The 26,100-nt window shown below is 36.8% G+C and overlaps 2 protein-coding genes across 5 annotated transcripts in view; one reads left to right on the plus strand and one right to left on the minus strand.

Moving 5' to 3' along the window:
• The window catches only part of SLC39A10 (solute carrier family 39 member 10), a 106,230-nt gene extending 100,843 nt beyond the window's left edge, over nucleotides 1-5,387 (plus strand). For 3 of the 4 annotated variants that reach the window (XM_023732920.1, XM_023732918.1, XM_023732919.1), the window contains exons 10-11: nucleotides 628-818; nucleotides 2,593-3,662. In XM_023732920.1, the coding sequence (XP_023588688.1) occupies nucleotides 628-818; nucleotides 2,593-2,751 (350 nt within the window). In that variant the 3' untranslated portion in view covers nucleotides 2,752-3,662. Of the gene's footprint in view, nucleotides 1-627; nucleotides 819-2,592 lie in introns of all 4 variants that reach the window. The other variant, XM_023732921.1, reaches the window with a different exon arrangement.
• Nucleotides 5,388-5,391: 4 nt separating this feature from the next.
• Nucleotides 5,392-26,100, minus strand: part of DNAH7 (dynein axonemal heavy chain 7) — a 270,960-nt gene continuing 250,251 nt past the window's right edge. Inside the window, exons 61-65 of the mRNA XM_004378290.1 lie at nucleotides 22,000-22,230; nucleotides 19,071-19,223; nucleotides 17,462-17,639; nucleotides 7,415-7,518; nucleotides 5,392-5,802 (exon numbers count right to left, since the gene is read on the minus strand). Coding sequence (XP_004378347.1) covers nucleotides 5,596-5,802; nucleotides 7,415-7,518; nucleotides 17,462-17,639; nucleotides 19,071-19,223; nucleotides 22,000-22,230 — 873 coding nt within the window. The 3' untranslated portion in view covers nucleotides 5,392-5,595. The remainder of the gene's footprint in view (nucleotides 5,803-7,414; nucleotides 7,519-17,461; nucleotides 17,640-19,070; nucleotides 19,224-21,999; nucleotides 22,231-26,100) is intronic.

Here is a 26,100-nt window from a genome sequence, read left to right on the forward strand (position 1 = left end):
GAGGATGGTGAGACTTCCTTTCTCGTACTTTGAGCCTGTTGTCGGGAGGGACCAGTCTCTGGAGAAGGGCATCATGCCTGGTAAAGTAGAGGGTCAGCGAGAAAGGAAGACCTTCAACAAGATGGATTGACACAGTGGCTGCAACAGTGGGCTCAAACTTAGCAATGACATTCTGTTGCACATAGGGTCACTGTGAGTCAGAACCGACTCGACGGCGGCTAACACGTAGTTTGTAGTTATTTGTTGGAACAGGGATAAATAATGCAGTGTGCCAATATCTTACTTCCACATTGCTATTCCTTTGTAGTTACATCCTTCCCCATCCTTACTTCTGGCAACCACTGACATGTTCTCCATCACTGTAGTTTTTTGTCTTTTTGAGAATGCCATATAAATCAAATCGTATTGTGTCTGTCTTCTTTCAGCAGTGTTTTTGAAATCCATCCAATATTTTGCATATGTTAAGGTTTAATTTAATAAACAAAAATAAATTTTATGTAACATTAGTTATTAAAGATGTATCTTTTTACATCATTTTTAATATTGTTTTTTATTGGTTATCTCCATTCAAATTTATGTTTTAAATTGTGTGGTTTTAAAACTTTCCCATTTACGTCTTCATTGCAGGTGATTTTGCAGTTCTTCTTAAAGCAGGCATGACTGTAAAACAAGCAATTGTGTACAACCTCCTCTCTGCCATGATGGCTTACATAGGCATGCTGATAGGCACAGCTGTTGGGCAGTATGCCAATAATATCACACTTTGGATCTTTGCAATCACAGCAGGCATGTTCCTCTATGTAGCCTTGGTGGATATGGTAAGATGTTTTATATTTTTGTTGTGGACTAAATCCGCAAATAAAATACAACTTCCAAAAATGGAAGAAATCTTTGGAAGTGATTTGGAAGCCATGCTATATTAAAAAATATAACCCATTTTAAAACGATATCCTAAATAATCTACGAAGAAAAGACATTTAAATGGAAGGATTCCTTCTTCGGAAGCCAGTTGAAATACTGAAAATTTCTGACCAAGTGATATTAACATCTAAAATCATCATCAATAGTTTTTAGAGATAAAATTACAGAATTATACTATGTGGATTTTGTAATATTGGTTTGGAGGTGTTTGTAGTTGTTAACAGAATAATTCTTTGAGCTTGCTTTATGGCAAAGAAATAAATACTACACCTGTTAGGAAGTGAATAGGCTGCTGGATTTGGCATGTTTTGCCAACCCCTGTCATAGACCATTAGTTGATTTGATAAAGTAATTTAGTGAAAACTTTTGACAGGAGTAGTGGCCTCATACACGTATAATAAGTCATTATACACCACTTGCATAGACTTTTAAACAAAGTAAATGACCAGCATGTAGTAATTCTTATAAATATGACACTCAGGAGATTGTTGAATATACTTCAGCACTGTTCAGCAGAGCATGCTGGTTGGATTAATTGTGCTCATTATTTAACAACTTGAGTAATGGTGTTTCTTCCTAGGCAGGCATTATAGACTTAACACTACATTTCTCCTCTCTAAATCCAAAAGCACTAAGGTGCTGTTTGGAGTAAAGCTTAGTGTCTAAGAGAGTAGCAAATCAGTGTCATTTTTGTAGATAGTGATTGCAAACTTGATTTTTGCAGAAATATGAAAGTGAAAACTGGAAGTGGCAGTTCTTTCACAATTTTGATTAGGTTTGAGTGGAAAAAATTTATGCTTATAATAATGCAAATGCATTTCATCCTTAGTACATCTTAGTTATTTAGATAATGATCTAATTTTTTGTAGTTTGAATCTGTGGCTTACTCTTAACATGATTTTACATAGCATTTCTTATGCTTTAGGGGTTAAAACGATCATTAAACCTTTCAAAGCCCTATGCCTTTAAAGAATTGAAAATTTTTTAATATTTTGAGCTTTATCAGTATTAAGAGAATAGAGTACACTGTGAGGGCAGTGTCACAGCATGACTTGGTGCCAGTTATTTTGGATAGCTTTGATATGCTATTTTCTATCTTGGAAGGAAAGCAATGGCTTAAAGGCATAGTGATGCCAATGTGGAATTGTCTCTAAAATGCCTATCCTTGCTCTCATATGCAGTTGGAAATGAGAATTTCAAATGGAAAAGAGTAAAGTAATAATCCAGTTTTGAATTAGGTATCCCCAAAAGGAATCTTACTTTCTCAGAAAGTTTAATATCTATCAATAAATGTGAGAATCGTGGTGATCTTTTCTGAGAGTTTTATTGGCAATAATAAGTTGTGTTATACTTTAGCATGAAGTAAAATGTCAGATTTAATAATGTCAGTGGAATTTAACTGATAAAAATGACTAATACATATATTTCGTGTGTTTCCTGGGAGGCAGGAAGGGAGCAGATTCAGTATTCATACACAGGCAGGGTATAAAATTTCTTTCTCAGTGTTTGACTAAAATATGTCTTATGGTTAGCATTGTGATCAATAAAATCAGTATTTTCTTTGTACTTACACTTTAGTCATTAGTTTTCTTAAGTAGGAAAGTATTTTTTAAAAAATATTCGGCAAAAGTATTATATAAAATTGTTTATTAAGCTCTGTTTCTTTTTCAGCTTCCAGAAATGTTGCATGGTGATGGTGACAATGAAGAACATGGCTTTTGTCCAGTGGGGCAGTTCATTCTTCAGAATTTAGGATTGCTGCTTGGATTTGCCATCATGCTGGTGATTGCCCTCTATGAAGACAAAATTGTGTTTGACATCCAGTTTTGACCATTCCCCGTAATCACTGTTGATTACGAGAGTGTTGCCATGCAGCTTTGCATCTGTTCCTTGTACTGTATGCGCATTGCTCAAAGAAAAGTCAGTGGCTTGCACTACTTACAACTTCCACAGATTTGAGCATAACCACAAAAGACTGGTGCTCAGTACTGTTTTCCCTGAGTGAAGTGGTCTTTTAAAAACATAAAAGCTTGTGATTAAAAAAAGGAGAAAATGGGACTCTGTGAACCAATGTTGATATAGGTTTGATTAAGACTCTTTTTTTAAATAATCATATAAAACACTAAAGTAATCTCTTTATTAGTAGAAACTTCTGTGGCTATGCAGAAATAGAAAGTGAACCAAAAAAATCATTTAAACTTTAAAAAATACCTTAAATGGACTTTGGGCAGACTTTTTGTTTGTGCTTAGGAATGAATTGTAGTGCCCTTTAATTCAGCTACACGTATACGTAACGGTAATGGGGATCAACTTGACATAAGTTTGAAATTGCATAAAATAGACTGTAGCAATTAGAGGAAAGCTCAGGCTGCATTAGTGTATGGATTTAGCATTGGGAAAAGCCCTTATTCTTGAATCTAGAGTTACTATTTTTGTATATATTTGCAGTGTTTGAACTTGCAGCCTAAACTACTGAAAATTGTGATTGTATGTTTGTGTGAGCTTCAGTTTAATGAAAGATTCATAATGGTTCTTTGTACTAATATACTTGGTGTTTGGGATTTTTTTTTTTTTTTTTTTTTTAATTTTGTTTTAGTTTGGGTCTTTTGGTGGGGCAGTGGGGCATGTGGTAAAATGTTTTTTCCTTAAAATTGTAACCCCTGAAATATCCAAAAAATGGTGAACCCAAACAAGGTCTAAGTATTCAGTTTCCCTCCTTTAACAGTACTAACTGTAACTAGTTAAATGACTGGGGAATTTCAGTTCTGAATGTATGCATTGCTTTACCAGTTTGGCTTTGGAACCAAGAGCACATACTGTGGCTGGCAGTAAGTTTGTAAAGCAGAAAATCCAACTTTTCCATGTCCATAATCTGTATATGAATTGGCAATTAAAACAATTACTAGGATAACCTCCATTGATACCATGACGATCATGGTACCAGGTGACTTGGAATATACCTTTAAATAACAAAGCTGAAATCACTTGATCGTTTTGTGCCAAGATATGCTGTTGGTGCCTGATAGGGATTAGTGTCTCTTTTAGGTGCCCTGTGTTCCTACCATAATTGTGAATGATTTGTGAGAAGTGCAAGCCATGTTTATCCTGAATTTTCACCTAATAATTTGTAGTGCTAGTTAAATGCATGTAAGCTTTCTGTTTACGTATCGTGCCATATGATCTTCATTTATGCCAGGTAAACTGTATTTGAATGGTGCAGCTAGCTTTGTTTTAATCTGCTTGGCAACCAGTATAGCTACTTTAAAAAATCTTATTGTTCAAATATTTAAGAGCCAAACTTCTTCCATTCCATTTAAAATGTTTCCATTTAGTCCTCCTCCTTTCCTCTTAAGTCCATGAACTTTAAAACAAAAATCAAAACTTTCAGAGCAGCACACGCATCCAGGTGTTAATAGATGATTGATTGCCAGTGCTCTTTATGCTGTAAGCAAGGGGATTTAGGTGGTGTTATTTCCTTAATTTATGCTTAATATTTAAAAGTATTCTTTTTGGCTTTCTTCATGACCCCCTTGTAACAAATAGGAGTTTTATACATACGTTATTTTCAGCACTGGGCACTGAATTAGGACAGTCCTCATCTCATTGCTTGCCACTTCAAGCAACCTACCTAAAAGGTGCTCATGTTTTATTTAGTACTGCCAACTTCAAGTGATTCAAATGTCTTGCTTTCTGAACCAGATATATTTATAGCTTGTTTTGGGGTTTTTACACCCAACGAGGACTCTGCATTCCAGCATTAAATCTGCTTCATTTAAAAAGCTTTTATGAAAAGCAACAGCTGGAATATACTCCCAGTCTTCAATGCCTGATTTAAAGCAAACGGGTTATGCTGAAGTATATCAAATTTTATATTCTCTCAAAAATGGTATTATCTTTATTTGCTAAAATTTTTTTTAAACCTTTTAAGTGGGCTGTAATGGTTGCTGCTAGTATTTTGTTAGGGTTCCACCAGTGTTTAGTTTTCACATCATTCTATTGTGTAGTTTCAAGTCTTACTGGACAATCTGAATTCCACTACATTTCTGTTTGGCTCCAACATTCCATTTAGCTTGACCAGTCTAATTTAACATGTGTTTGTTGGAGGTCATTAATGTTACTTGTACAATGCTGTCACTGTGTGACATCCATACGAATTTTGGTGTATATCACATTGCATTCAATCAGCTGTGATTATGCTTAGAAATACTGTAGTAACTAGATGCAGTGTGAATTTTTCCATTACCAGTAACTCAATGGCTTAAATGTGATTATGGTCCTGCAAGGTGATACTTGCTAAAATATCTAAACTTTTTTGTTGTAACTGAATCATTTTTTTTAAATTTATAAAGCTGGAAATGATCAAATGCTGTTTTTTTTTTTTCATTGTCAACAGTGGTGTGTCATTTTATGTATGTTCCTAATGCTTATGGAACTCTCCCAAAATAAAGTTATTCAAAAAGAGCAAATATACCAGTGTGTTTTCTTTAGTCTTTATTTCAGAACATATACTTACACTGAAGTATGAATCATTGAAAATTTAGGCTGCATTTCCACATAAATAAATTCATAATTAAGTATAACTAGTCAAATTGAATTAAAGCAAAAAATTGTTTAAAAAGTAGAATATACTTTCTACTCAACCATCTAATAAGAAATAGGAACAGGGAAATGACATTATGAATTAAGTTGACATAACAGTGCTACACCCCGTCCAATCCAGTGCTCCTTGGGTTGGTCAGAGGGAAGAGTCATGGCGATCACAAAATTTGTAGAATGGCCAGTGGTGGATAATGTTCCTCTCCGCTCACTTGTCTTATACAATGGAGCAACATAACTTGGTCGTTTTGGTATATCTAACCTCTTACAGGGCTTTAGCCACATCTGGAAGAAAATGTTCAAAACCTCTTAAACCAAGGCTGTTATATTTAACATACATTTGAGCCTCATATATCATCAGAGTAAGATTGGTTAAATTGTCTGTTAATATCGTGGCCCAAATTTTATTTCTTTTAGCAGTGCTGCCATTGCTCAGATCTTTTTTTTTTCAGAACTGGTTTGGAAACTAAATGAGAAAAGAAGTCTATGTCACTCTCACCTGCTCTATCAGGAAACTGATTACCCAGCTGTTCATCACCGCCACCATACTTATCTGGGAATGACTTATGGTACTTAAAACAACAACAAAAAAGTCAGATATACTGTCAAAGGACAGAACTGCCGCCATTGTTACTAAAAAGTATGTGCTTTATAAATTGATGGCCAATCCCAAAAATTCTGAAGGCGTTTTTATCAATGGCTATATAACTAGATTTCACTCCCCACCCTACTCCACCTCCATTTTAAGCAACTATTTTAAAGGAAATATGTAGATTAGTGCTATCTGTTTAACTGGACATTTAATTGGACATTCCTTTGTCCATTAAGCCATATTCTTTTTAGAGTCATTAGCCAAGATCCTAGAATGTTAAGTGTACAACTCATTTGTGAGCCTCACCTAATCTCAAAAATGGGTGAATTTTGAGGGAAGTTGATCTCTGAATAAAGAACAACTCTTTAACCATAAAGATGGAATATAATGCTTTGTTTTAGAATTTAATTCAGTTTACTTTTCCTGTAGTAATAGTAGCGATCTTTGAGGTGATAGTTTGACAGCCAATTGTTCAGAGCCATCTTTTAAATTTCTCAGGTCAAAACAAACTGAAGGAGCAAATAAAGATGGTCTGTATGTCCCCACATAATTGTAGAATCCAGAGTCTTTATCATAGGAGGATCCACAAAGCCGTTTTACAGATAAACAGCTACAAGAAAAGGACTCAACACTCGCAAATTGGATGTATCTCAACCTAAGAATGGATTTTCCTAATGAGATTTTTTTTTTTTCTTACTAGTGGACTTATTCAGAAGAATCATTACGCATTTATAAACAATTGCTTGCTGCCACTCACTGTAAGTTCCCACATGAAAAATTACCCAATCCCAAACTCCTGCAATTGCAAACATTTGCCCTTGTGACTTTCAATTTAGGTCTTAGATTTGAAACTTCTGCTCACAGTATCTTAGTATGTGTAGTAGGTTTCTCCCAACTGGCAATCACCTGGCCCCTCACTGTACCTGTTACAGCTGCTCTGAAGGAATTTTGCCTGTCTTTGAGCTGCTTCCACAGCCCCCAAACAACTCATGTAAATCCCATAGCCTGTATTTTATCACACCATCCCAGACCTACCTTTCAAACTGAGTGAAAACGTGCAGCCATTTTTCTCATGATGGAGTTTAACAGGTGGAAACTTAAATTATATTTATATAATTCAATCTGCCCATGCTGAAGATAGGTGCCTAGAAAAAGTAACTTTTTAGGCAGATGATTTTCATATAGGAAATCTTTCTATCTTTAAGTTTCACATCTTTAGGTCAATTACGTATATACATGGAACGTGTGTGTTTGTGTACTATAGCTTCCCTCAACCCTATGTATATATTATTAGAAAATACTAACCACAGGCACTGTATCATAAAGAATTTTGGGATGGGATTCTGCAAGTTTCTTGATCTTTCTATTCCAGGAAGCGCCATCCAGAAACAATCCATGAATGAAAACACCTGTTGTAAAAGAAACATTGATACAACACTTCAATATCCATACTGATTTGAGATCTGAATCTAAAATTCCTACATGTGAACAAAGGCAGATGATAAGAGGCTAGCAGCCTAAGGCTTGTTCTAAAACGAAAGCAATTGTTCTGAGTGCTTTGGTTTTTGTCTTGGTTTGGGTTTTTTTGCAACATTTTATTGTGCTTCAGGTGAAAGTCTACAGAGCAAATTAGCTTTCCATTCAATAATTTATACACATTGTTTCGTGACATTGATTGTAACGTGTCAGCACTCTCCCCCTTTTCACCCCGGGTTCCGCGTTTCCTGTTTGTCCAATTTTCCTACCCCTTCCTGCCGCCGCCTCTGATTTTGGGCAGGTGTTACCCACTTTGTATTGTATACTTGACTGTTCTAAGGAGCATGTTCCTCACGTGTGTTACTGTTTTATAGACCTGTCTAATAGTTAACTAAAAGGTGAACCTTGGGAGTGGCTTCAGTTCTGAGTTAGAAAGGTGTCCGTGGGCCGTAGTCTTAGGGGTTCCTCCAGTCTCAGTCAGATAGTAAGTCTGGTCTTTTTTGTGAATTTGAATTTTGTTCTACATTTCTCTCCGCTCTGTCTGGGACCCTCTGTTGTGATCCCAGCCAGAGCGGTCGGTGGTGGTAGCCAGACACCATCTAGTTCTGGTCTCAGGCTAGTGGTGGCTGTGGTTCATGTGGTCCGTTAGTCCTTTGGACTAATTGCTTCCTTGAGTCTTTGGTTTTCTTCATTCTCCTTTGCTCCAGATGGGATGAGACCAATAGTTGTATCTTAGATGGCCGCCCACAAGCTTTTAAGACCCCAGACGCTATTCACCAAAGTAGAATGTAGATCATTTTCTTTATGAACTACATTATGCCAATTGACCTTAATGTCCCCCGAGACCATGGTCCCTAGCCCTCAGCCTCAGCAACATGGTCCCGCAAGGTGTTTGGTATCATCATGGTTTTGATTTGCATCTCTGTGATGGCTAATGATCGAGAGTATCTTTTCCTGAGTGCTTTGTTTTAAGGGCCATATTTCAAGAACATCTGTACTTTGCCTAGTGAATTCATGCAATGGTAAAATTAGGGGTTGCTTCTAAAACTAAATGGAAGACAAAAGATTTAAGAAATTTTAAGTTAGCCTGTGGGAAGTCCTCAATTTGAGCACTGTATCAGACTTGCCAATGATTATAATATGTTGTCAGAGGCCATGAAAGCTGCAAGAAAAAAAAAAAATAATTATAGGGATCCCAGTGGCTACTAGGCAGCATATGCATAAAATAGCATTCTGTGGATCTCTAACGTCATGAGAATTAAATCTCCCCTCCTCTTAGAATTTACCATCACTGCCAAGACCTCTCCTTAGTCTGTGTAATGGGAGGACAGAAGGATGAACTTCCTTAGAAAGTAATGTCACACAGTAACAGCTGAAGATCAACATGGATTAGGAAATTCATGAAATGCAGGTTACTTTCTCTAGCTATACATTTGTGTAAAGTCTCATGCATTGAATATTGGTGTCTGCACATGAAAATATTCATTACAGCTTTGCACAGATGTGAAGGGAAGCAATATGGCGAGCAGGAAGACCCAAGTTTTAGTTCCTAATTTGTGCAACTGAGCAATTCATCTAATCTCAGGGCCTGATAGAGATTTGTGATACATGAATGCCTGTTTTGTCTACTTGGTAGAGTTGTTAGAATCAAATCAGCTAACACAAGTAAAAGCATATTCTAAAGTAGCATATCAAGTATTAACGTCTGCTGGAGCATTGATGTCTGACAGGACTTTCTGCAATAATGGAAATGCTCTACATCTGCACTGCCCAATATGGTAGCGACTAGCTACCTGTGACTATTGAGGACTTGAAACTGGGCTAGGGTGACCGAGGTACTGAATATTTACTTTTATTTAATTTTAATTAAAGTTAAATTTAAATAGCCACATGTAGATAGACCAGTAATGCAAGTTGGAGGGACGATTATGCTTTCTCTCCTCTGGGTTTTAAATGATAGAATAGGTTGGGATAAAATATCAGTTTTATTAATTGGCAAAGCGCTTGCCCAATATATGCCACAGTGTAACGCTGATAAAGCTAAATTAGAAAGTACACTTTGAACCTTGGACAATGTGATTGGTGGGCCACCTGAAGGAGAGATGGGTCTTCGGAGCACATTCTGACCCCTCCAGGCAGTCCTAAGGCCTACAGACCAGTCCCAATAACAGATGGGAACAGAGGAAATAGAGGAGAACCTATAGACAGGTCCAACAGAACCTCAAGGATTTACCATTCTGAGCAATGACGTTTAATACCCTAGTCCCACTTGCTTATAAGTATAGCCCAGTAAATCTCTGGCTCTAAGCAATCAGATTATCTATTCTTTGTTTGGGAAGAAAGAGAATGGCATGAGAGTAAACAGAAGAGTCCATTCAACATGTAGAAAAGTGGAGATAGGGATGAAAGTTCCCTCCAACCTGACAATATTACAGGAAATATGATGGGGATATTCAAATACATTTTTTATTTCTCATGGTCAGTTAAGTGCCTTTTAGGAAACCCAAGATACAAAATGTTAGGTAGATGTTAACTAGGTCCTCATTCACAGCCACTCCAACTCTGTGAATCACTCCATTTGCCATCCGTGGGATATCCCTCTCTTGTTCACTCTTTCTGCTCCCCTTCTCACTGTGTAGGGTTCTCAATTGATGACTAGGAGTCACCCAGTAGTACCTAGTAATTCAGATAGGAGGAATCTTAGGCAAATAGATCTAGAATGTAGGCTGCCAAGTACGTAATACATAAACTTACCGTGGCGTGGCAACCTTCAAAATGTCCTTCTCCATTAAGCGTTAATTTAATATTAGCTAAATGAGGCTGTCGTCCTTATGAGCCCAGCACGCAGAAACAGGCACACACTAAAGTGTGTACAAAGGAGAGAGACTGGTGGAGGGGTAGAGATCGGAAAGAAAGAACCTGTGGTTCTAGCCCAAGCTGTTCTCAAGTGGAATCTATTTCCTTCCCATTAGGGTCTCATGAGAAAATGGTTCCTTTGGAAAACCCCCATTTCTCCAAATCATTCCACGGATTCTCATTTTCTTTCTAGTTACCAGCTAAATAGGAAGGAAAAAACTGGAATGACAAAGGCTAATTTGCGGAGCTCTGGTGGTGCAGTGGTTAAGAGCTACAGTTGCTAACCAAAAGGTTGGCAGTACAAATCCACAAGCTGCTCCCTGGAAACCTAACTGTAGTTCTATTCTGTTCTATAGGGTCACTAAGAGTCGAAATCGACTCGACGACAACACTTTTTTTTTTTTTTTTAATTTGTGGATATGTGTGTTTATCAGTGAAAATGTGTGTGTATGTTTGTACAAAATAATAAAACACATGATTTAGCTAATACCCGTCAGCTTAATATCTATCAGTTACTATAAATCAAGCCTGGGCTGGCACTTTAGTATTCAATAAGATGGTTTATTTAGCTGATGGCTAAATAAAATCCTCTTTACTGTATGATCTTGTAACACTAAATAGTCTTTATTGATCTTTAGATAAATTGAGCGATATACCTGCTCTACTGTTTTCAAGATAATTTTGGATGTTTAATATCTGACCTTCTTTAATAAGAGCAGTTTTCAGTTAAATTAGTAAATCATTGTAAAAAGAAATATCAACTACCATGTACAATGTCTAGGTTCAATGTATAATGATTGGCAATTCAACAGTTTGAGCTTGGGCATTAGCTAGTTTACCAACTTTAGGCAATGCCTTTTATAATTCAATCTTTTAGCTAATTTCAGAAACATATAACTGAGGAACAGCGTCAGTACTACTTGAATTTCAATCAAATGCCATCTTCTGTCTTTTGTCACAATGATATTAGGAAAAAAAAAAAAGCACATTCTTGCATCTGAGTTAAATACTTACGAATTAGCCATAGCTTCTCCAAGAAAACTTTACTTGGGAAATGTGACGATGTGTTCAAACTTCTACTCCTATCAAAACACTCAGGAGGCCATAGGGAAAGCAGTTAAGCTTGCAGGCTTGAGAGTCAGATGTCCTAGTTGCTAGCCAGTAACTAGCTATGAGAACTTGGACAAGTTATTAAGAAGAAGAACACAGTATCAGGATTGGAGGAAGACTCATTAACAACCTGCAATATGCAGATGACACAACTTTGCTTGCTGAAAGCAAAGAGGACTTGAAGCACTTAACTGATGAAGATCAAAGACTACAGCTTTCAGTATGGATTACATAACAAAGAAAAAAATCCTCACAACTGGACCAATAAGCAACATTATGATAAATGGAGAAAATACTGAAGTTGTCAAGGATTTCATTTTACCTGGATCCACAATCAATGCCCATGGAAGCAGCAGTCAAGAAATCAAACGATATCAAATGTTGGAGAGGCTGTGGGGAGTTTGGAACTCTCTTATACACTGCTGGTGGGAATGTAAAATGGTACAACCATTTTGGAAAACGATATGGTGCTTCCTTAAAAGGCTAGAAATAGAAATACCACACAATCCAGCAATCCCACTCCTAGGAATATATCCTAGAGAAGTAAGAGCCATCACAAAAATAGACATATGCACACCCAGGTTCATTACAGTATTATTCACAATAGCAGAAAGATGGAAACAACCTAAGTGCCCATCAACAGATGAATGGATAAACTATGGTACATACACACAATGGAATACTACGCAGCAATAAAGAACAATGATGAATCTGCGAAACATCTCACAACATGGATGAGTCTGGAGGGCATTATGCTCGGTGAAATAAGTCAATCACAAAAGGACAAATACTGTAGGAGACCACTATTATAAAGACTCATGAAAAGGTTTACACACAGAAAGAAACAATCTTTGATGGTTACCAGGGAGGGGAGGGGAGAGGACAGGAGGGAAAAACACTAAATAGACAATAGATACGTGGTAAATTTGGTGAAAGGTAAGACAGTACACAATACTGGGGAAGTCAGGACAACTTGACCAAGACAAGGTCAAGGAAGCTTCATAGACACATCCAAACTCCCTGAGGAACCAAATTACTCAGCTGAGGGCTGGGGACCATGGTCTCGGGGGACATCTAGCTCAATTGACATAACATAGTTTATAAAGAAAATGTTCTACATCCTACTTTGGTGAGTAGCATCTGGGGTCTTAAAAGCCCACAAGCAGCCATCTAAGATACTCCACTGGTCCCACCTCGTCTGAAGGAAGGGAGAATGAAGAAAACCAAAGACACAAAGGAAAGATTAGTCCAAAGGACTAATGGACCACAACTACCACAGCCTCCATCAGACTGAGTCCAGCACAAATAGATGGTGCCCGGCTACCACCAGCAACTGCTCTGACAGGGATCACAACAGACAGTCCTGGAGAGAGCTGGAGAAAAATGGAGAACAAAATTCTAACTCATGAAAAAAGACCAGACTTACTGGTCTGACAGAGACTGGAGAAACCTCGAGAGTATGGCCCCTGGATAGGCTTTTAACTCATTACTGAAGTCTCTGAGGTTCACCCTTAAGCCAAAGATTAGACAGGCCTATAAAACAAATCCAAAACAGATCAAAGAAAGATTGATGCCTTTGAATTACGGTGTTGCCAAAATACCACGGACTTCCAGAAGAATGAACAAATCTATCTTGGAAAACGTACAGCCAGAATGCTCCTTAGAAGCGATGATGGTGAGACTTCATCTCATGTACTTTGAACATGTTATCAGGATCCCTGGAGAAGGACATCATGCTTGGTTAAGTACAGGGTCAGTGAAAAAGAAGAAGACCCTCAATGAGATGGATTGACACGGTGGCTGCAACAATGGGTTCAAACATAGCAATGACTGTGAGGATGGCACAGGTCTGGGCAGTGTTTTGTTCTGGAACTGACTCGAGGGCACCTAACAACAACAACAAAGCCTTAGTTTCCACTCTTGTATAATGGGGGCAATACTACTACTTGCGGCATAGGGTTATTTTTGAGGATTAAATGTAAAAGGCAGTTTCTAGAACCCAGCAGTGGCACAGAGTGACTCTGCAGTATGTGTCCATGCACTTCCTCTTTATTTGCCTATCCCCACGTTGAACACCCCTTTTCCCTATTCTCACAAATTTAGTTTGAACCAGCACTTCCAACAGGTGGTTTGAACCCCTGCTGAGAATTCGCATTTCTAACAAGTTTCCAGGTGATGCTGATGCTGCTGGTTAGGGACCACCTCTAAGAACCACTAGTAGAGCAGTTGTTCTCAAAATTTTTTATACATAAGAATCACCTAGGGATCTTGTTAAAATGTAGGTTCTGATTCAGTATATCTGGGGTAGAAATTCAAATTCTCAGCAGGGGTTCGAACAAGAAAGAACCAGTTTGAAGCCCAGGTTTGAACACAGTTATTCTTCCTTCTTGGTATGTTGCTAGGCTAACTCACTATATTTTGAATTTTATGAGGGCAGGGTCTCAAACTTCTGTTCATGGGTACCTTTTAGGCATGAAATATAGTGATACATTATAGAGAAGCTATTTTTTTAAGGGCCTATAAAATTAAGGAAACATTAACTAAACAATTTAGCAGGAAGATGTTAAATTCCCTCAGGCAAGCAACAATATACCCATTCTGAGTGTGTTAAGAATAAAGGAATTCTGAATAAATGACCAGATTAACGATGGGTTAGACATCTATGGCTGGAATAAAAAATGATTAGGTTTTAAGATATTCTTGTCTCAATGATCTTTTTCCCCAAGCATTTATTGTTCTTAAACGTGTTTCTACAATAAGACTGCTAGAATTAAATATTAAAGAAAATTGTAGTAAAAGGTAGTTTAAAATGTTGGTTAATCAAAAAAAACAAACCCACTGCCATTGAGTCGATTCCGACTCATAGCAGGCCTATAGGGCAGAGTAGAACTGCCCCATAGGGTTTCCAAGGCTGTCAATCTTTACAGAAACACATTGCCACATCTTTCTCCCGTGGAGCAGGTGGTGGGTTTGAACCTCCAACCTTCCAGTTAGCAGCCAAGTGCTTTAACCACTGTGCCATCAGGGCTCCTTCAAATGTTGGGTGAGATACTATGAATTTGTTGTGGGCTCATGCAGCAGAATGTTTGGAATTTCGACAGCAGTATTTGAGGACCTATTATGTGCCAGACACTGATAGACACTGAAGGAAGAAGGGTGAAGACAGGCAAGGTCACTGCCCTCTTGGTATTTGCATGTAGTGAGAAGACAGACAATAAAGAAGGAAACAAAATAATTGCAGACAGTGACTAAAGCTTTGACGTTAATGCAGTGTTGCAAGAGAGAGTAATGAGGTGGAGTAGATAGAATGTTCATGGAGGGTCTTTCTGATGAACTGTACTTTCAGCTGAGACCTGAAGGATGAGAAGTGCTCACTATGCTGAGTCTGGGTTTAAGAACAGCATGTACAAAGATCTCAAAGAGGAAAGAGCTTGAAACATTCTAGGAACTGTCAGCAGGTCAGTGTGACCAGAGTAGGGGAGAGAGTGGCACATGATGAGGTTGTCCATTATGAGGCTGTCCAGGCAGGCAGTGGCCAGAACACGCTTGGCCTCATAGTCATGGCAGGAGTCTGGATTTTATTTTAATTACAATGGGAAAAATGTCTTCATTAGTCATTTGAATTTCCAGTGGGGGCTAAAAGGTGACACGATCTGTTTCTGTGGCTGCTGTATAACTTAAGGATTATAAATGGGTAATGACACAAGTAGGGAGTGTCATGGATTGAATTATGTCCCCCAAAAAATGTGTTATCAATTTGGCTGGGCCATGATTCCCAGTATTGTGTGACTGTCCTCCATTTTGTGATTGTAATTTTATGTTAAAGAGGATTAGGGTGAGATTGTAACACACTTACTAAGGTCACATATCTGATCCAATGTAAAGGGAGTTTCCCTGGGATGTGGTCTGCACCACCTTTTGTCTTACAAGAGATAAAAAGAAAGGGAAGCAAGCAGAGAATGGGGACCTCATACCACCAAGAAAGCGGTGCTGGGAGCAGAGCACGTTCTTGGACCAGGAGTCCCTGTGTGGAGAAGCTCCTAGTCCAAGGGAAGATTGATAAGAAGGCCGACAGAGAGAAAAAGCCTTCCCCCGGAGCTGATGCCCTGAATTTGGACTTTTAGCCTACTTTACTGTGAGGAAATAAACTTCTCTTTGTTAAAGCCATCCACTCGTGGTATTTCTGTTATAGCAGACCAGATGACTAAGACAGGAGACAAGATATGAGGCTAAAGCAGAATTCTAGATTCTAGTCTAGAATTCTAGTCAGGAGAGGGTGATGTCCTAGAAGCAGAGAAAAAAGAATGTCTCTAAAAAGAGGAAGTTTTCAATTGGTGAAAACTGCTAAGATGTTAAGATGAAGTCAGAAGACAGTTCATATGATTTGTCAACATGAAAATCATTAGTTAACTCTGACAAGAACGGCATCAGTTGACTGGAGAAGATAAACGGCAGACAGGAAACAAGAAGTTAGAACCTGGAGAAAGCATGTAAAGACAATTATTTTGAGAAATTTGGTTATAAAGGGGAACAGAGATACAGGACAGAGACTAAGGGGATATGGATACTAAGACAATTGGGATTGCTGACTTGTTTTAAGATTAAAAATTCTAGAGCATGTTGAATGCTGATAGGAATTATCCAGTATTGTTGATCCTGGAAAGGAGGGCACAACTGAAAAAGCAAAGCCTTTGAGAAGAAAAAAGAAAATGGGATAAACTATCAGAGAGCACAGATGTTGACAGATTTATGGATTTGATGGTGGTAAGTGTTCTGATAGCTTTTTATTTTTTCAGTGAAGGATGAGGTGAGATGTGGGGGTGGAGCGAAGGGGAAAAGAGGCAACAGTGGTTGTTTTGAGAGTGGGGAAGCCAATTTCCTAAGAAATAGTTGTAGGACTGCCTGATAGTGTTGCAAATCCCCTTGAGATCTGAGATGATCAATGTAAAGTAAGATCATTTGGCAGAATAATGTGATTATCATTACTCTGTTGTGACTACATACCTAATAGTATGTCCCACAAGAATACAAATTAGTTGAGGGCCGAGATCCTGGTTAATTGGTCACTGTTGATATTCCCAGTGTCTGGTATAGAGTGAGCCAGTAAACTGATGAGTAAGGAAGTACAATTATCTTTGACACATTAGTTAAAGCAGTACACAATAAGTCATTTAGGATTAATGTCATTTTTTTAAAAAAGACAGCACCATTTTGGCTTAATTCAGGAAATGTAGAGCACTCTTGAAATTATATTTTTTTAAAATAGTGTTCCTGTCCTCTAAATTTTAAATAAAGGATCACTATAGACACAAAGTATTGAAAAGGCAACTAATCAGTTAAGAAAAAAAGACAAATCTCCTCATAATCAATCTTTTAATTGAAAAACAAATGCTCCTATTAGCTATTAACTTTATTAAGCTTTGGAATGATGTATAGAAGGGATACCTATTTTAGGAGTCTATAAAAGTGTGCTCTTCCAATTACCAGGGAAAACTTCTTCTTTCTAATATTGTACCATCTTGATTCCTTAAGGCCAACATAAGATTATGGTTGATTATCCCATGTATTGTTAATTTGATGATTACTTTCTTTTAAACTTTTTATTAGAAATAATTTCAAACTTAGAAAATTTTGCAAAAATCCAACAGTACAAGGGACATCCGTATACCCTTTATCCAGATTCACCTGTTATTATCATTTTATCCCCATTTGCTTTATCATTTGTGCACTCATGCTGTATCGTGCTTTCTCTCTCTTTCCCTCCATTTTTTTTTTCTCAACTACTTGAGGATAAGTTACATAATGATGATTACATTTTTAACAGCTGCAAAAAGTAAAAAAAAAAATAATAAAGTTAAGTTTTTGTTTTGTGCCCAGGTATGAGTCACCTCATGCTGTCACTGCACTTACCATCTTCAGGAGGAGTCTTATATTCTTTGTCTTCCATCACTTCATAGTCAAATCCAAGCAGATCAATGGGAATGGTGTATTTCCTGGCATAGTTCTGCTGGGCACCGGTCAGAAAGGCTTGCGTGAAGAAGAAGCCAGAAAGCCAGAAGACTGGAGGAGGGCCAACCTCGTACCATTGCTATAGTTTTAAAACAGAAGTGTCCTAAATTTGACTAGACACTCCCTTTATTATCTTTTAGGTAAACTAATAAATGAGCTAACATTCTGAGGAATAATAATCTATAATCTCAAGGTTTAAAAATAAGTAGCATATTCAGAGCTTGTTCTGGCTTCAATTTCATATCTATCACACCAGCTTGGGAATCACTATGTGCATGATTGCAGATTTAGATGTGTGTTTTATACATGCCCAATGGTCCTTCAGAAAAGCTCCATACTTTATTGAGCATCTAATGTCCATTGTTTTACGTTATATCATGTTATACAGTTGAATAGAACAAGAGATCCTGATAAAGTCTAGACAGAAAATTATTTTTTTTTACTTTTTCCCTCTCTAATTAGTCATTAGTACCCAATAGACCATTTCTGTGGAAGTTTTTTCCTCCTACTTCACTAAAATACACTGAAATCTAACATATAGAAACACAACAGTGTACAAGGAACACCCAGAAGAAACAGGGTAGTGAGAGTTTAAGGTCTTTATAAATACCAAGATACCCTGATTCTCTGTTCACATAACAGATTCTAATCATGAGCTAGGTGAATACAGATGTAAGCAAAATAGTAAATTACAGAAGTCAGTTCTGAGGATATGAATTTGAAAAGCTTTTCCCTATTACAGTCCCAAACTTTTCCCATAGGTAGAGCCTTCATCTTTTAAGAACAATCTTAATTCCTTAATAGTATTGTAGTCCAACAGAGGCTCTAGTCCAACAGAGAACCTGTGTTACGAAAAGCAAGTTCGTATGTTTAGTCATTTTCATCCCGTAGAAATTTCTTCATCGGCAGTTTTTGATATATTATGTATAGTCTCTAGGAAATTAATCGATACTTCTAAGGGATATAATTGTTAAGAGTAACACAGTTAAGCACCAGTATTACCAGATAATTAGGAGATAGGCTTCTGCCCACTCAACATTTCCAAGACGATTAGCCATTGAGGTCATTACTGTCTTAGGCTGAACCAGCAATCTAGTGATTTCATGACCTAGAAGACTGTTGGACAAGGAAGAAATAATGTTCCTCACTACAAGCTTGCCTGGCTTTCTAACATACACTGCTTTAGGGATCTGCTTTAATGCCAAATATTTAAAGCAAAAATCAACATAGTTGTTGTTTTCTCTCTTCAAATGTCATTGATTTGAATGTTTTACTTCAGTAAGCATGAACAGCTGCTCTTAAAGAAGCTTTCAGAGATTCCATCCCCTACAATAGTATTTCGACAGGTCAGTGGAACAGTTATGTAGATTATATGCAATATGTATATATGATCATTTGTGCTTGGGATGCACAGAAAAACTAAAGAGTAATACTCATCACACTAGCCATACTGATGAAGAAATGAAACCACAAGAAACTCAACAATACATGATGGTTTGGATGGACTCACCTGCAAGAATTTTAATCTTGCAAGGAAGTCATTGACATAGCTGCCAAGTGGTTTAAGGCTTGGGTAGGATTTACCCATCCACATTCCTGGAATTTTTACATTCAGAATGCTGCTAACCACTTCTTCAAGCTCTGTAGACATCACTACAAGGCCCTGAAATACATTTAACCTTCGGTTAACATGGAAGTATAGATGGTGGACAGCCTTTTCTTAAACAGCTTCTTCACAATTATCCTGTGTTTATAATTGTGACTAAAGTTGAGTCATATAAAAAATAAAGCCCACAAGTCAGCCATGGAGTCTTTTAACTCTTCTTAGAAAAACATTAACAGTTTTAATCTAACCAAATTTTAATGGAAGTCTTCTTAATCAATACATAATCAAGTATTGGTTATTATCTACTCACTAGCTATTAAATCATAGCCTAATTTTTACTTAGTTTACTTGTCTATTAAATGGACAAGTAATTTATCTCTTCTGTCTTCTTAAAAGGGTGGTCATAATTTAAAATTAGGAAAATGATATGAACTGCTTTGAAAAGATAAAATACCCTGGATTCAACTGTGAAGTCTAATTAGTCTTATCCCAAATAGTCACTTTTGTCTTGTGTCTCCTTCAAACAAGTACTGAATCATATGTAGTTTTACCAGGTCATTGTTTGGGAGTGGGTGGGGAGGATTAGGAAAAGCACATCCTTCAACAATTACTCCAAGGGTAAGAAAACAGAGAAGTTAAGACTGGCAACCAGGCCTCCTCTGTATCAGAATGATCCATCATTCAGACAACCCATTGGTTTCAGAAGATGATAAAATTGACAATACTTATAAGTCAGCTGGATAAAAACTGAACAACGTCTTGCACTTCTTCCAGATTGGTTCATATTATATAAAAATGTGGTATAATTTATAAATTTACAATTCAATGTATGGTAAGGGCCTAACCCAGGAATAAGCATTCAAAACTGGTATTTACTATTGACTGAAGTCAGAGGTTTTGATTTATTTTTGGTCATAAATATTCCAATATCTTTTAGGTGTATAAAAGGGAAAAATATCTGTTAGGATATATCAGAAATGGACTACCATATAAAGAAGCAAGGTGAGTATATTAGAAAAGGACTACTGTATAAACAAGCAAAGAGTACATAGAGCTGTCAATGAATGTATTAATCTTCACCATTCAGAAGTCATTTTTAAGCCAAGCACTTGTTTCAAATGGTTGACTATGTGTATACCCCTGTGCCTCTTCCTCAACATTCTCTTATAAAATTGGATTTTAAATTTGTCAAAGGAGAAATATAAACTGTGACTGAAGGTTAGAAAAAATTTCAAAATATTAGTACTTATTCAAATCAATATAAGCCCAACAAACAGGAAAGTTATTGTTTTGGCAATGTATGTGGCCACCTTATTAACGAATCAGTTCTAGTAGTTTCTCCATGAGCACATGCCCATAGTTTTTAAAAAATCACAAATTGGGTCATAAAATACATAGTTATACCCTTAGGTTTTCTAGGTAGATGACTATATGCGCTGTAAATGATAGTTTCTCTCTACCTCTATATTTTTCCTTTGATTTGTTTTTATTGTCTTATTGTGTTGGCTAGAATTTCTGGAAATATATCCTAAAGCAATGATAAAGGCATCTTTGTATTGTTTTTGACCTTAATGAGAAGGATATTTGAGGTTCGTTTTCAATAAATTTTTTCATCAGTAAGTAGTGCTATTTACAGATTACTAAGAAATTAAAAATTTTTTCTATTTAAATCAGGAAGAAATACAGAATTTTATTATCTACTTTTTTGGCATCTATTAAAGTGACTATATTTCTTTTAACTTTTATTGTATTTGCAGGAATGAATTTGCTGATCCTGGACCACACTAGCATTATAGGATCAAACTTTATTTGGCCATGGTATGGAGTCCATTCAAAGACCGTTATTCAAGACCTGTACATTTATATTCATAAATAAAACTCGTCTGTGAGTTTTGATGTCTGGGTTATACTAATATTTCTAAGCAAATTGGGAAAATTTCAATCTTTTAAAAGCTGCAGAACAGCTAAGTGTCTTGTGTTTGGCATCTTCTTTGCAGGTAGCTTTTCCCTGATGTCCATATTTCTTGAAAAAAATTCTAGTCAGTTTTACATTTCCTTTCTAGATTTAAAATTTATTGACAGTTGCTCATAGTATTCTTTATATGTTTCTCTTACATTCCTCTATGTCTGTGTTTTCAATAATGTATATGTATGTGATTTTCTGATTAGAGGCTTGTCACTTCATAATAGCATCTGTTGGTTTTATTGATTACGTCTAACATTGTTTTTCTATCCACTAATTTCTGGTTTTTGTTTTTAAAAATGTATTCATCCTTGTGCTAAATTTATGGGGTATTATTTTTCCTGTTTCTTGAGCTAAATAATTTACTTATTTTCAAATTTTCTTGTGTATAGCTTTAGCTGCATCCAATAATTTTGCTATATATAATTTCTCATTTTTATTATTTTACTTTTAAAGAACTGTAAACTAGATTTTTAATTTTAAAAGTAACCCAGGGCATTTTACTACATTTATTCAAAGACCTTATCACTTACTAAAATTATATTATATATTTATTTATTTTTTTAAATTGTCACCCTCACTAAAATGTATGCTCCATTAGGGCAGAGGTTTTGTCTTTCTTATTCTTTAACATTTTGTGTCTCCTCAGCACACGTGCTATCCAACCAACTACCACCATCTAACATACTCTACTTATTATTATTTACCTGTTTTTTTTAACTGTCACCCCCAGAATTCTACAACCTCCTCAAGGGCAGAATTTTTTTCTAACCCAGAACCAAGAACAGAATCTGTGCCCATTATATATATGCTAAATAAATGAATGATATGCTTAATTCAATTATTTTTCTTTGGTGTATTTCATCTTACCTTGATCGCCTTTTGAATGTTGATGCACGACTCTCTTATGGTCTTCAGCAGCCTATTGAACCGTCCCATCTCTTGGACAAGAACAGTGTTCATGCTCTGAGTGTAAGTTGTTGGGTATCTCCTCATTGCAGCCTCAACATCAAAGTTGTTTGGAAGTTTACCCAAGATGTCACCAGCCACCTCATTTACTACTTCATCTGATGATTTTGCACCAGCACCTGCTGAACGAGACTATAAAGAATACGAACTCTAAATCAGAAATCCTTTAATAAAGCGTAAGAATAATTGAATAGGAAAATCCCTAAGGTAAATCTTTATAGGACTGAACATTGTTAGGTTGTTGTTAGGTGCCGTCAAGTCGGTTCTGACTTAAAGCAACCCTATGTACAACAGAATCAAAACGCTGCCCAGTCCTGTGCCATCCTGACAATCATTGTTATGCTTGAGCTCATTGTTGCAGCCACTGTGTCAATCCATCTTGTTGAGAATCTTCCTCTTTTTTCTCACCTTCTACTTTACCAAGCATGATGTCTTTCTCCAGGGACTGATCCCGCCTGATAACATGTCCAAAGTATATGAGACGTAGTCTTGCCATCCTTGCTTCTAAGGAGCATTCTGGTTGTACTTCTTCCAGGACAGATTTGTCCGTTCTTTTGACAGTCCTTGGTATATTCAATATTCTTCGCCAACACCATAATTCAAAGGTGTCAATTCTTCTTAGGTCTTTCTTATTCATCATCCAGCTTTCACATGCATATGAGGTGACTGAAAACACCACCGCTTGTGTCAGGTGCACCTTAGTCTTCAAGGTAACATCTTTGCCTTTTAACACTTTAAAAAGGTCTTTTGCAGCAGATTCATCTAACGCAATGCATCATTTGATTTCTTGACTGCTGCTTCCGATGGTGTTGATTGTAGATCCAAGTAAAATGAAATCCTTGACAACTTCAATCTTTTCTCCGTTTATCTATCATGATGTTGCTTATTGGTCCAGTTGTGAGGATTTTTGTTTTATGTTGAGGTGTAGTCCATACTGAAGGCTGTAGTCTTTGATCTTCATCAGTAAGTGCTTCAAGTCCTCATATGACTAAATACTGCTCTGCTATTTTATCCATGATCCTCCTCCACACAAGATTAGAGTGATGACAACAGGTATGGAGGCGGTGGATTTTCAAGAGTAAACAATTATTAGAAAGGAGCAAGAGGGGCATGAACAGTGTTCAGAGGCAAAAGAGGGTTTGGAGAAAGCAAATAAGCTGTGCATTTTGCTGCTTGGGTGGAGGAGGAAGAACAGGGACTGCAAATTGAGGAAGGAAAAGCACTGACGTTGGAGCGGTGGCTAAATGATGATGGCATTAAAACCCATAACAAGGAAATCTGATCTTGCTTTGAGAAAACTTGACACAAAATATATTTGCTAATAACTCTGGTGCCTACCAGCTACCAACAGAGCTATAGTTTTCTCCTTGAGCCACAAGGGCAAAGAAAATAGTACTCATCTCCTCTAAGCAGTAAGAAGAGTTATGGAGAAAAGGCAGACTTTAGTGATTCATGTTGGAAGCAAGGAAGGGAATTTCATTTCTATTTTAGTTTTATATGTTTATAGTGGCACTGTGTAAATGAATCTATATTTTCTGGAAAAACCTTTAAATCCTCAGAACAAATGAATGAATAAATGTGTGTGTGTGGTGTGGGGGCGGGCTGCATGTGCTCATCTTTTCCCAGTGCTAGGCAATTGTGTTTGTTCTTCTTTCAGATTTTATGTTTCCTGGTTTAGTTCTAAACTAGATTCTATAAATACTTGATTATTCCTTTTAAGTTTATACTGTGACTTTCAACACTACCTGCTACATGCCAGCATAAGATCTGTAAAGTTTCACAGTAAAAGATTTAAATGTTGGTTAGTTTTAATTACATGCTAGTAAAAAAAAAGGGGGGAGGGGTATGCCAATACAATACTTCTTTATTATTATCCCAAAGTACTCTGTTCGCAATCAAATATATAAAACAAATCACAGCAAACAGAGGATAATGAATATCTGGGTCAAATTAGTAAAATATATGTTTTCTATCGTATATAAGGAATCATACGCTGATTTCTGTCCATTTGTATTTTGAAGTGCATACTAAATACTATAAAGACACTAAACACATTCTTATTTTCTAACAAGAGCTGTGCCCTTTAAAAATCCAAACCCAAGATCTGTAGCCCTTCAAAAAGATAGGAAAACTACTTTTGTAACACAAACATTCCCCCCATTCCATTTCCCACACCAAAATCATATAAATAGTGTGGGAGAGTTGAAAGTAATAGCCAACTGATATGAGAATTAAAGGCAAGAGGATGTTATTTATTTGCAGTTGTTTAACTTAGCTTGTTCCCTTTTATCACCTTTCCTTAAGAGTTTTCACAAATGTCATTTGAAATCTTCTAAGGGTTATTTTCCTTTTATCAAATAAAAATAAGTGGGTTCATTTTCAAGGAGTCATCATAGAGTTTAACATTTTCAGAGATCTTAGATCATTTCTACTTTTATAATATTTAAATTTAAGACAATTTTCCTATTCAAAATAGAGTCTGGTGGTTAAGCTTAAGCAAAAGAGCTCTGCAAAAGTAACATGTATTCTTAACTCCAATCTTTTTTTTATTTTTTCTAAGATATATTTGTTAATACATGAAGTATAAGTCTTGCAATTGTTAACTTGCTCTCCAAGCTCTGCAGTTCTGGTCTCTTTGCCTCTGAATTGTGGCAAACGCAATCTCGAATCACTGAACTACCTACTGTCTACTCATTACTAAAATTGTACTTGCCAATCTGAGTTTGAGGATGTTGAAAGAGGTTGCTTAATAACATACTGAGAAGATATCCCTTGTGTATTTAAACTTATTTATTTGGTTCTGAGTCATTTTCTGTTGGAATGAGCCCACTGTTTTATGTATTCTATAATGTGGCATACCCCATCAAGTTTAAATAAAACTAAAAGACACTACAAAGGTCCTGTTGCCAGACTATTGTGTATTACATGCCTCTAATTTTCCTAAAGATCTATTTATTCATGTCTGTACATATACTTTTATGCCCTGACAATAACTGATTTTAGTGCTATTAATGCTATAATGCAAAATGGTTATAAAAATAGTCTTTGTCCTTTTGCCCTATTAGAAAATGTCATCTTGGAGTAGACCAGAGCTAGGAGTTCCACGGACACTTCACTCAACGATAGCACAACACATTATCCTCCTAATCTGGTTCTTTTAGCTTTTCAGCATCTCTGGCTGCCTGTCTTCTATGCCTTATCCCATTTTTAGAATCTAAAGAGATGGTTTAGCCTAGTGGTTAAGTACACAGATTCTGGAACCAAACTTGTGAAAGCAGATTGCTTGGCTTTGAGTCCCTGCTTCCAATTGTACTAGCTGATCATGGGCGGGTTACCCAATCTTTCTGTGCCTCAGTTTTCTTACCTCACAGGATGGAGCCCTAGTGGTACCAGTGGTTAAGTGTTTGGCTGCTAAACAAAAGGCTGGCAGTTCAAAACCACCAGCTGCTCCTTGGAAACCCTGGGGCAGTTCGACTCTGTCCTACAGAGTCAGAATCGACTTGATAGCAATGGGTTTGGTTTTGGTACCTATAGGATTGCTGCAAGCACTACATTGTTTAATATACATAAAGCATTTAGAACAGCGCTAGAATACAGTACACTAACATTTACCATTATTACTCTGAGATTCCATAAAAATAAGAAAGACCAGTTAGAATTCAGTAAGTGGAATAACACACTTAATGGAATATCCATCCTTAATTTCATTAAATAACTATGGGAACCCTTGCCATTTGGATAATTTGCTTCAAAAAATTAAAAACCAAAGCGAGCACATCTTCTAAAGGGAGAACAATACAAGAGACGATCTCTTAATAGAAATACTAGATTAACCATGTTTTTCATTCAAACGTACTGACTTGTGCCCATGGCACGCTGACTCCTGGGGTCTCTGAAGAGGACTCTATGCCACGACCATGTACTTAATGCTCTCTCTAGTGGAGCTGCATGTCTACCAAGAATCAACTGTATTTTTCTCCTAAACCTTTTTATTCCTTTCGT

The sequence above is a fragment of the Trichechus manatus genome, unplaced genomic scaffold (assembly GCF_000243295.1).
Source record: "Trichechus manatus latirostris isolate Lorelei unplaced genomic scaffold, TriManLat1.0 scaffold00056, whole genome shotgun sequence".
NCBI lineage: Eukaryota > Metazoa > Chordata > Mammalia > Sirenia > Trichechidae > Trichechus > Trichechus manatus.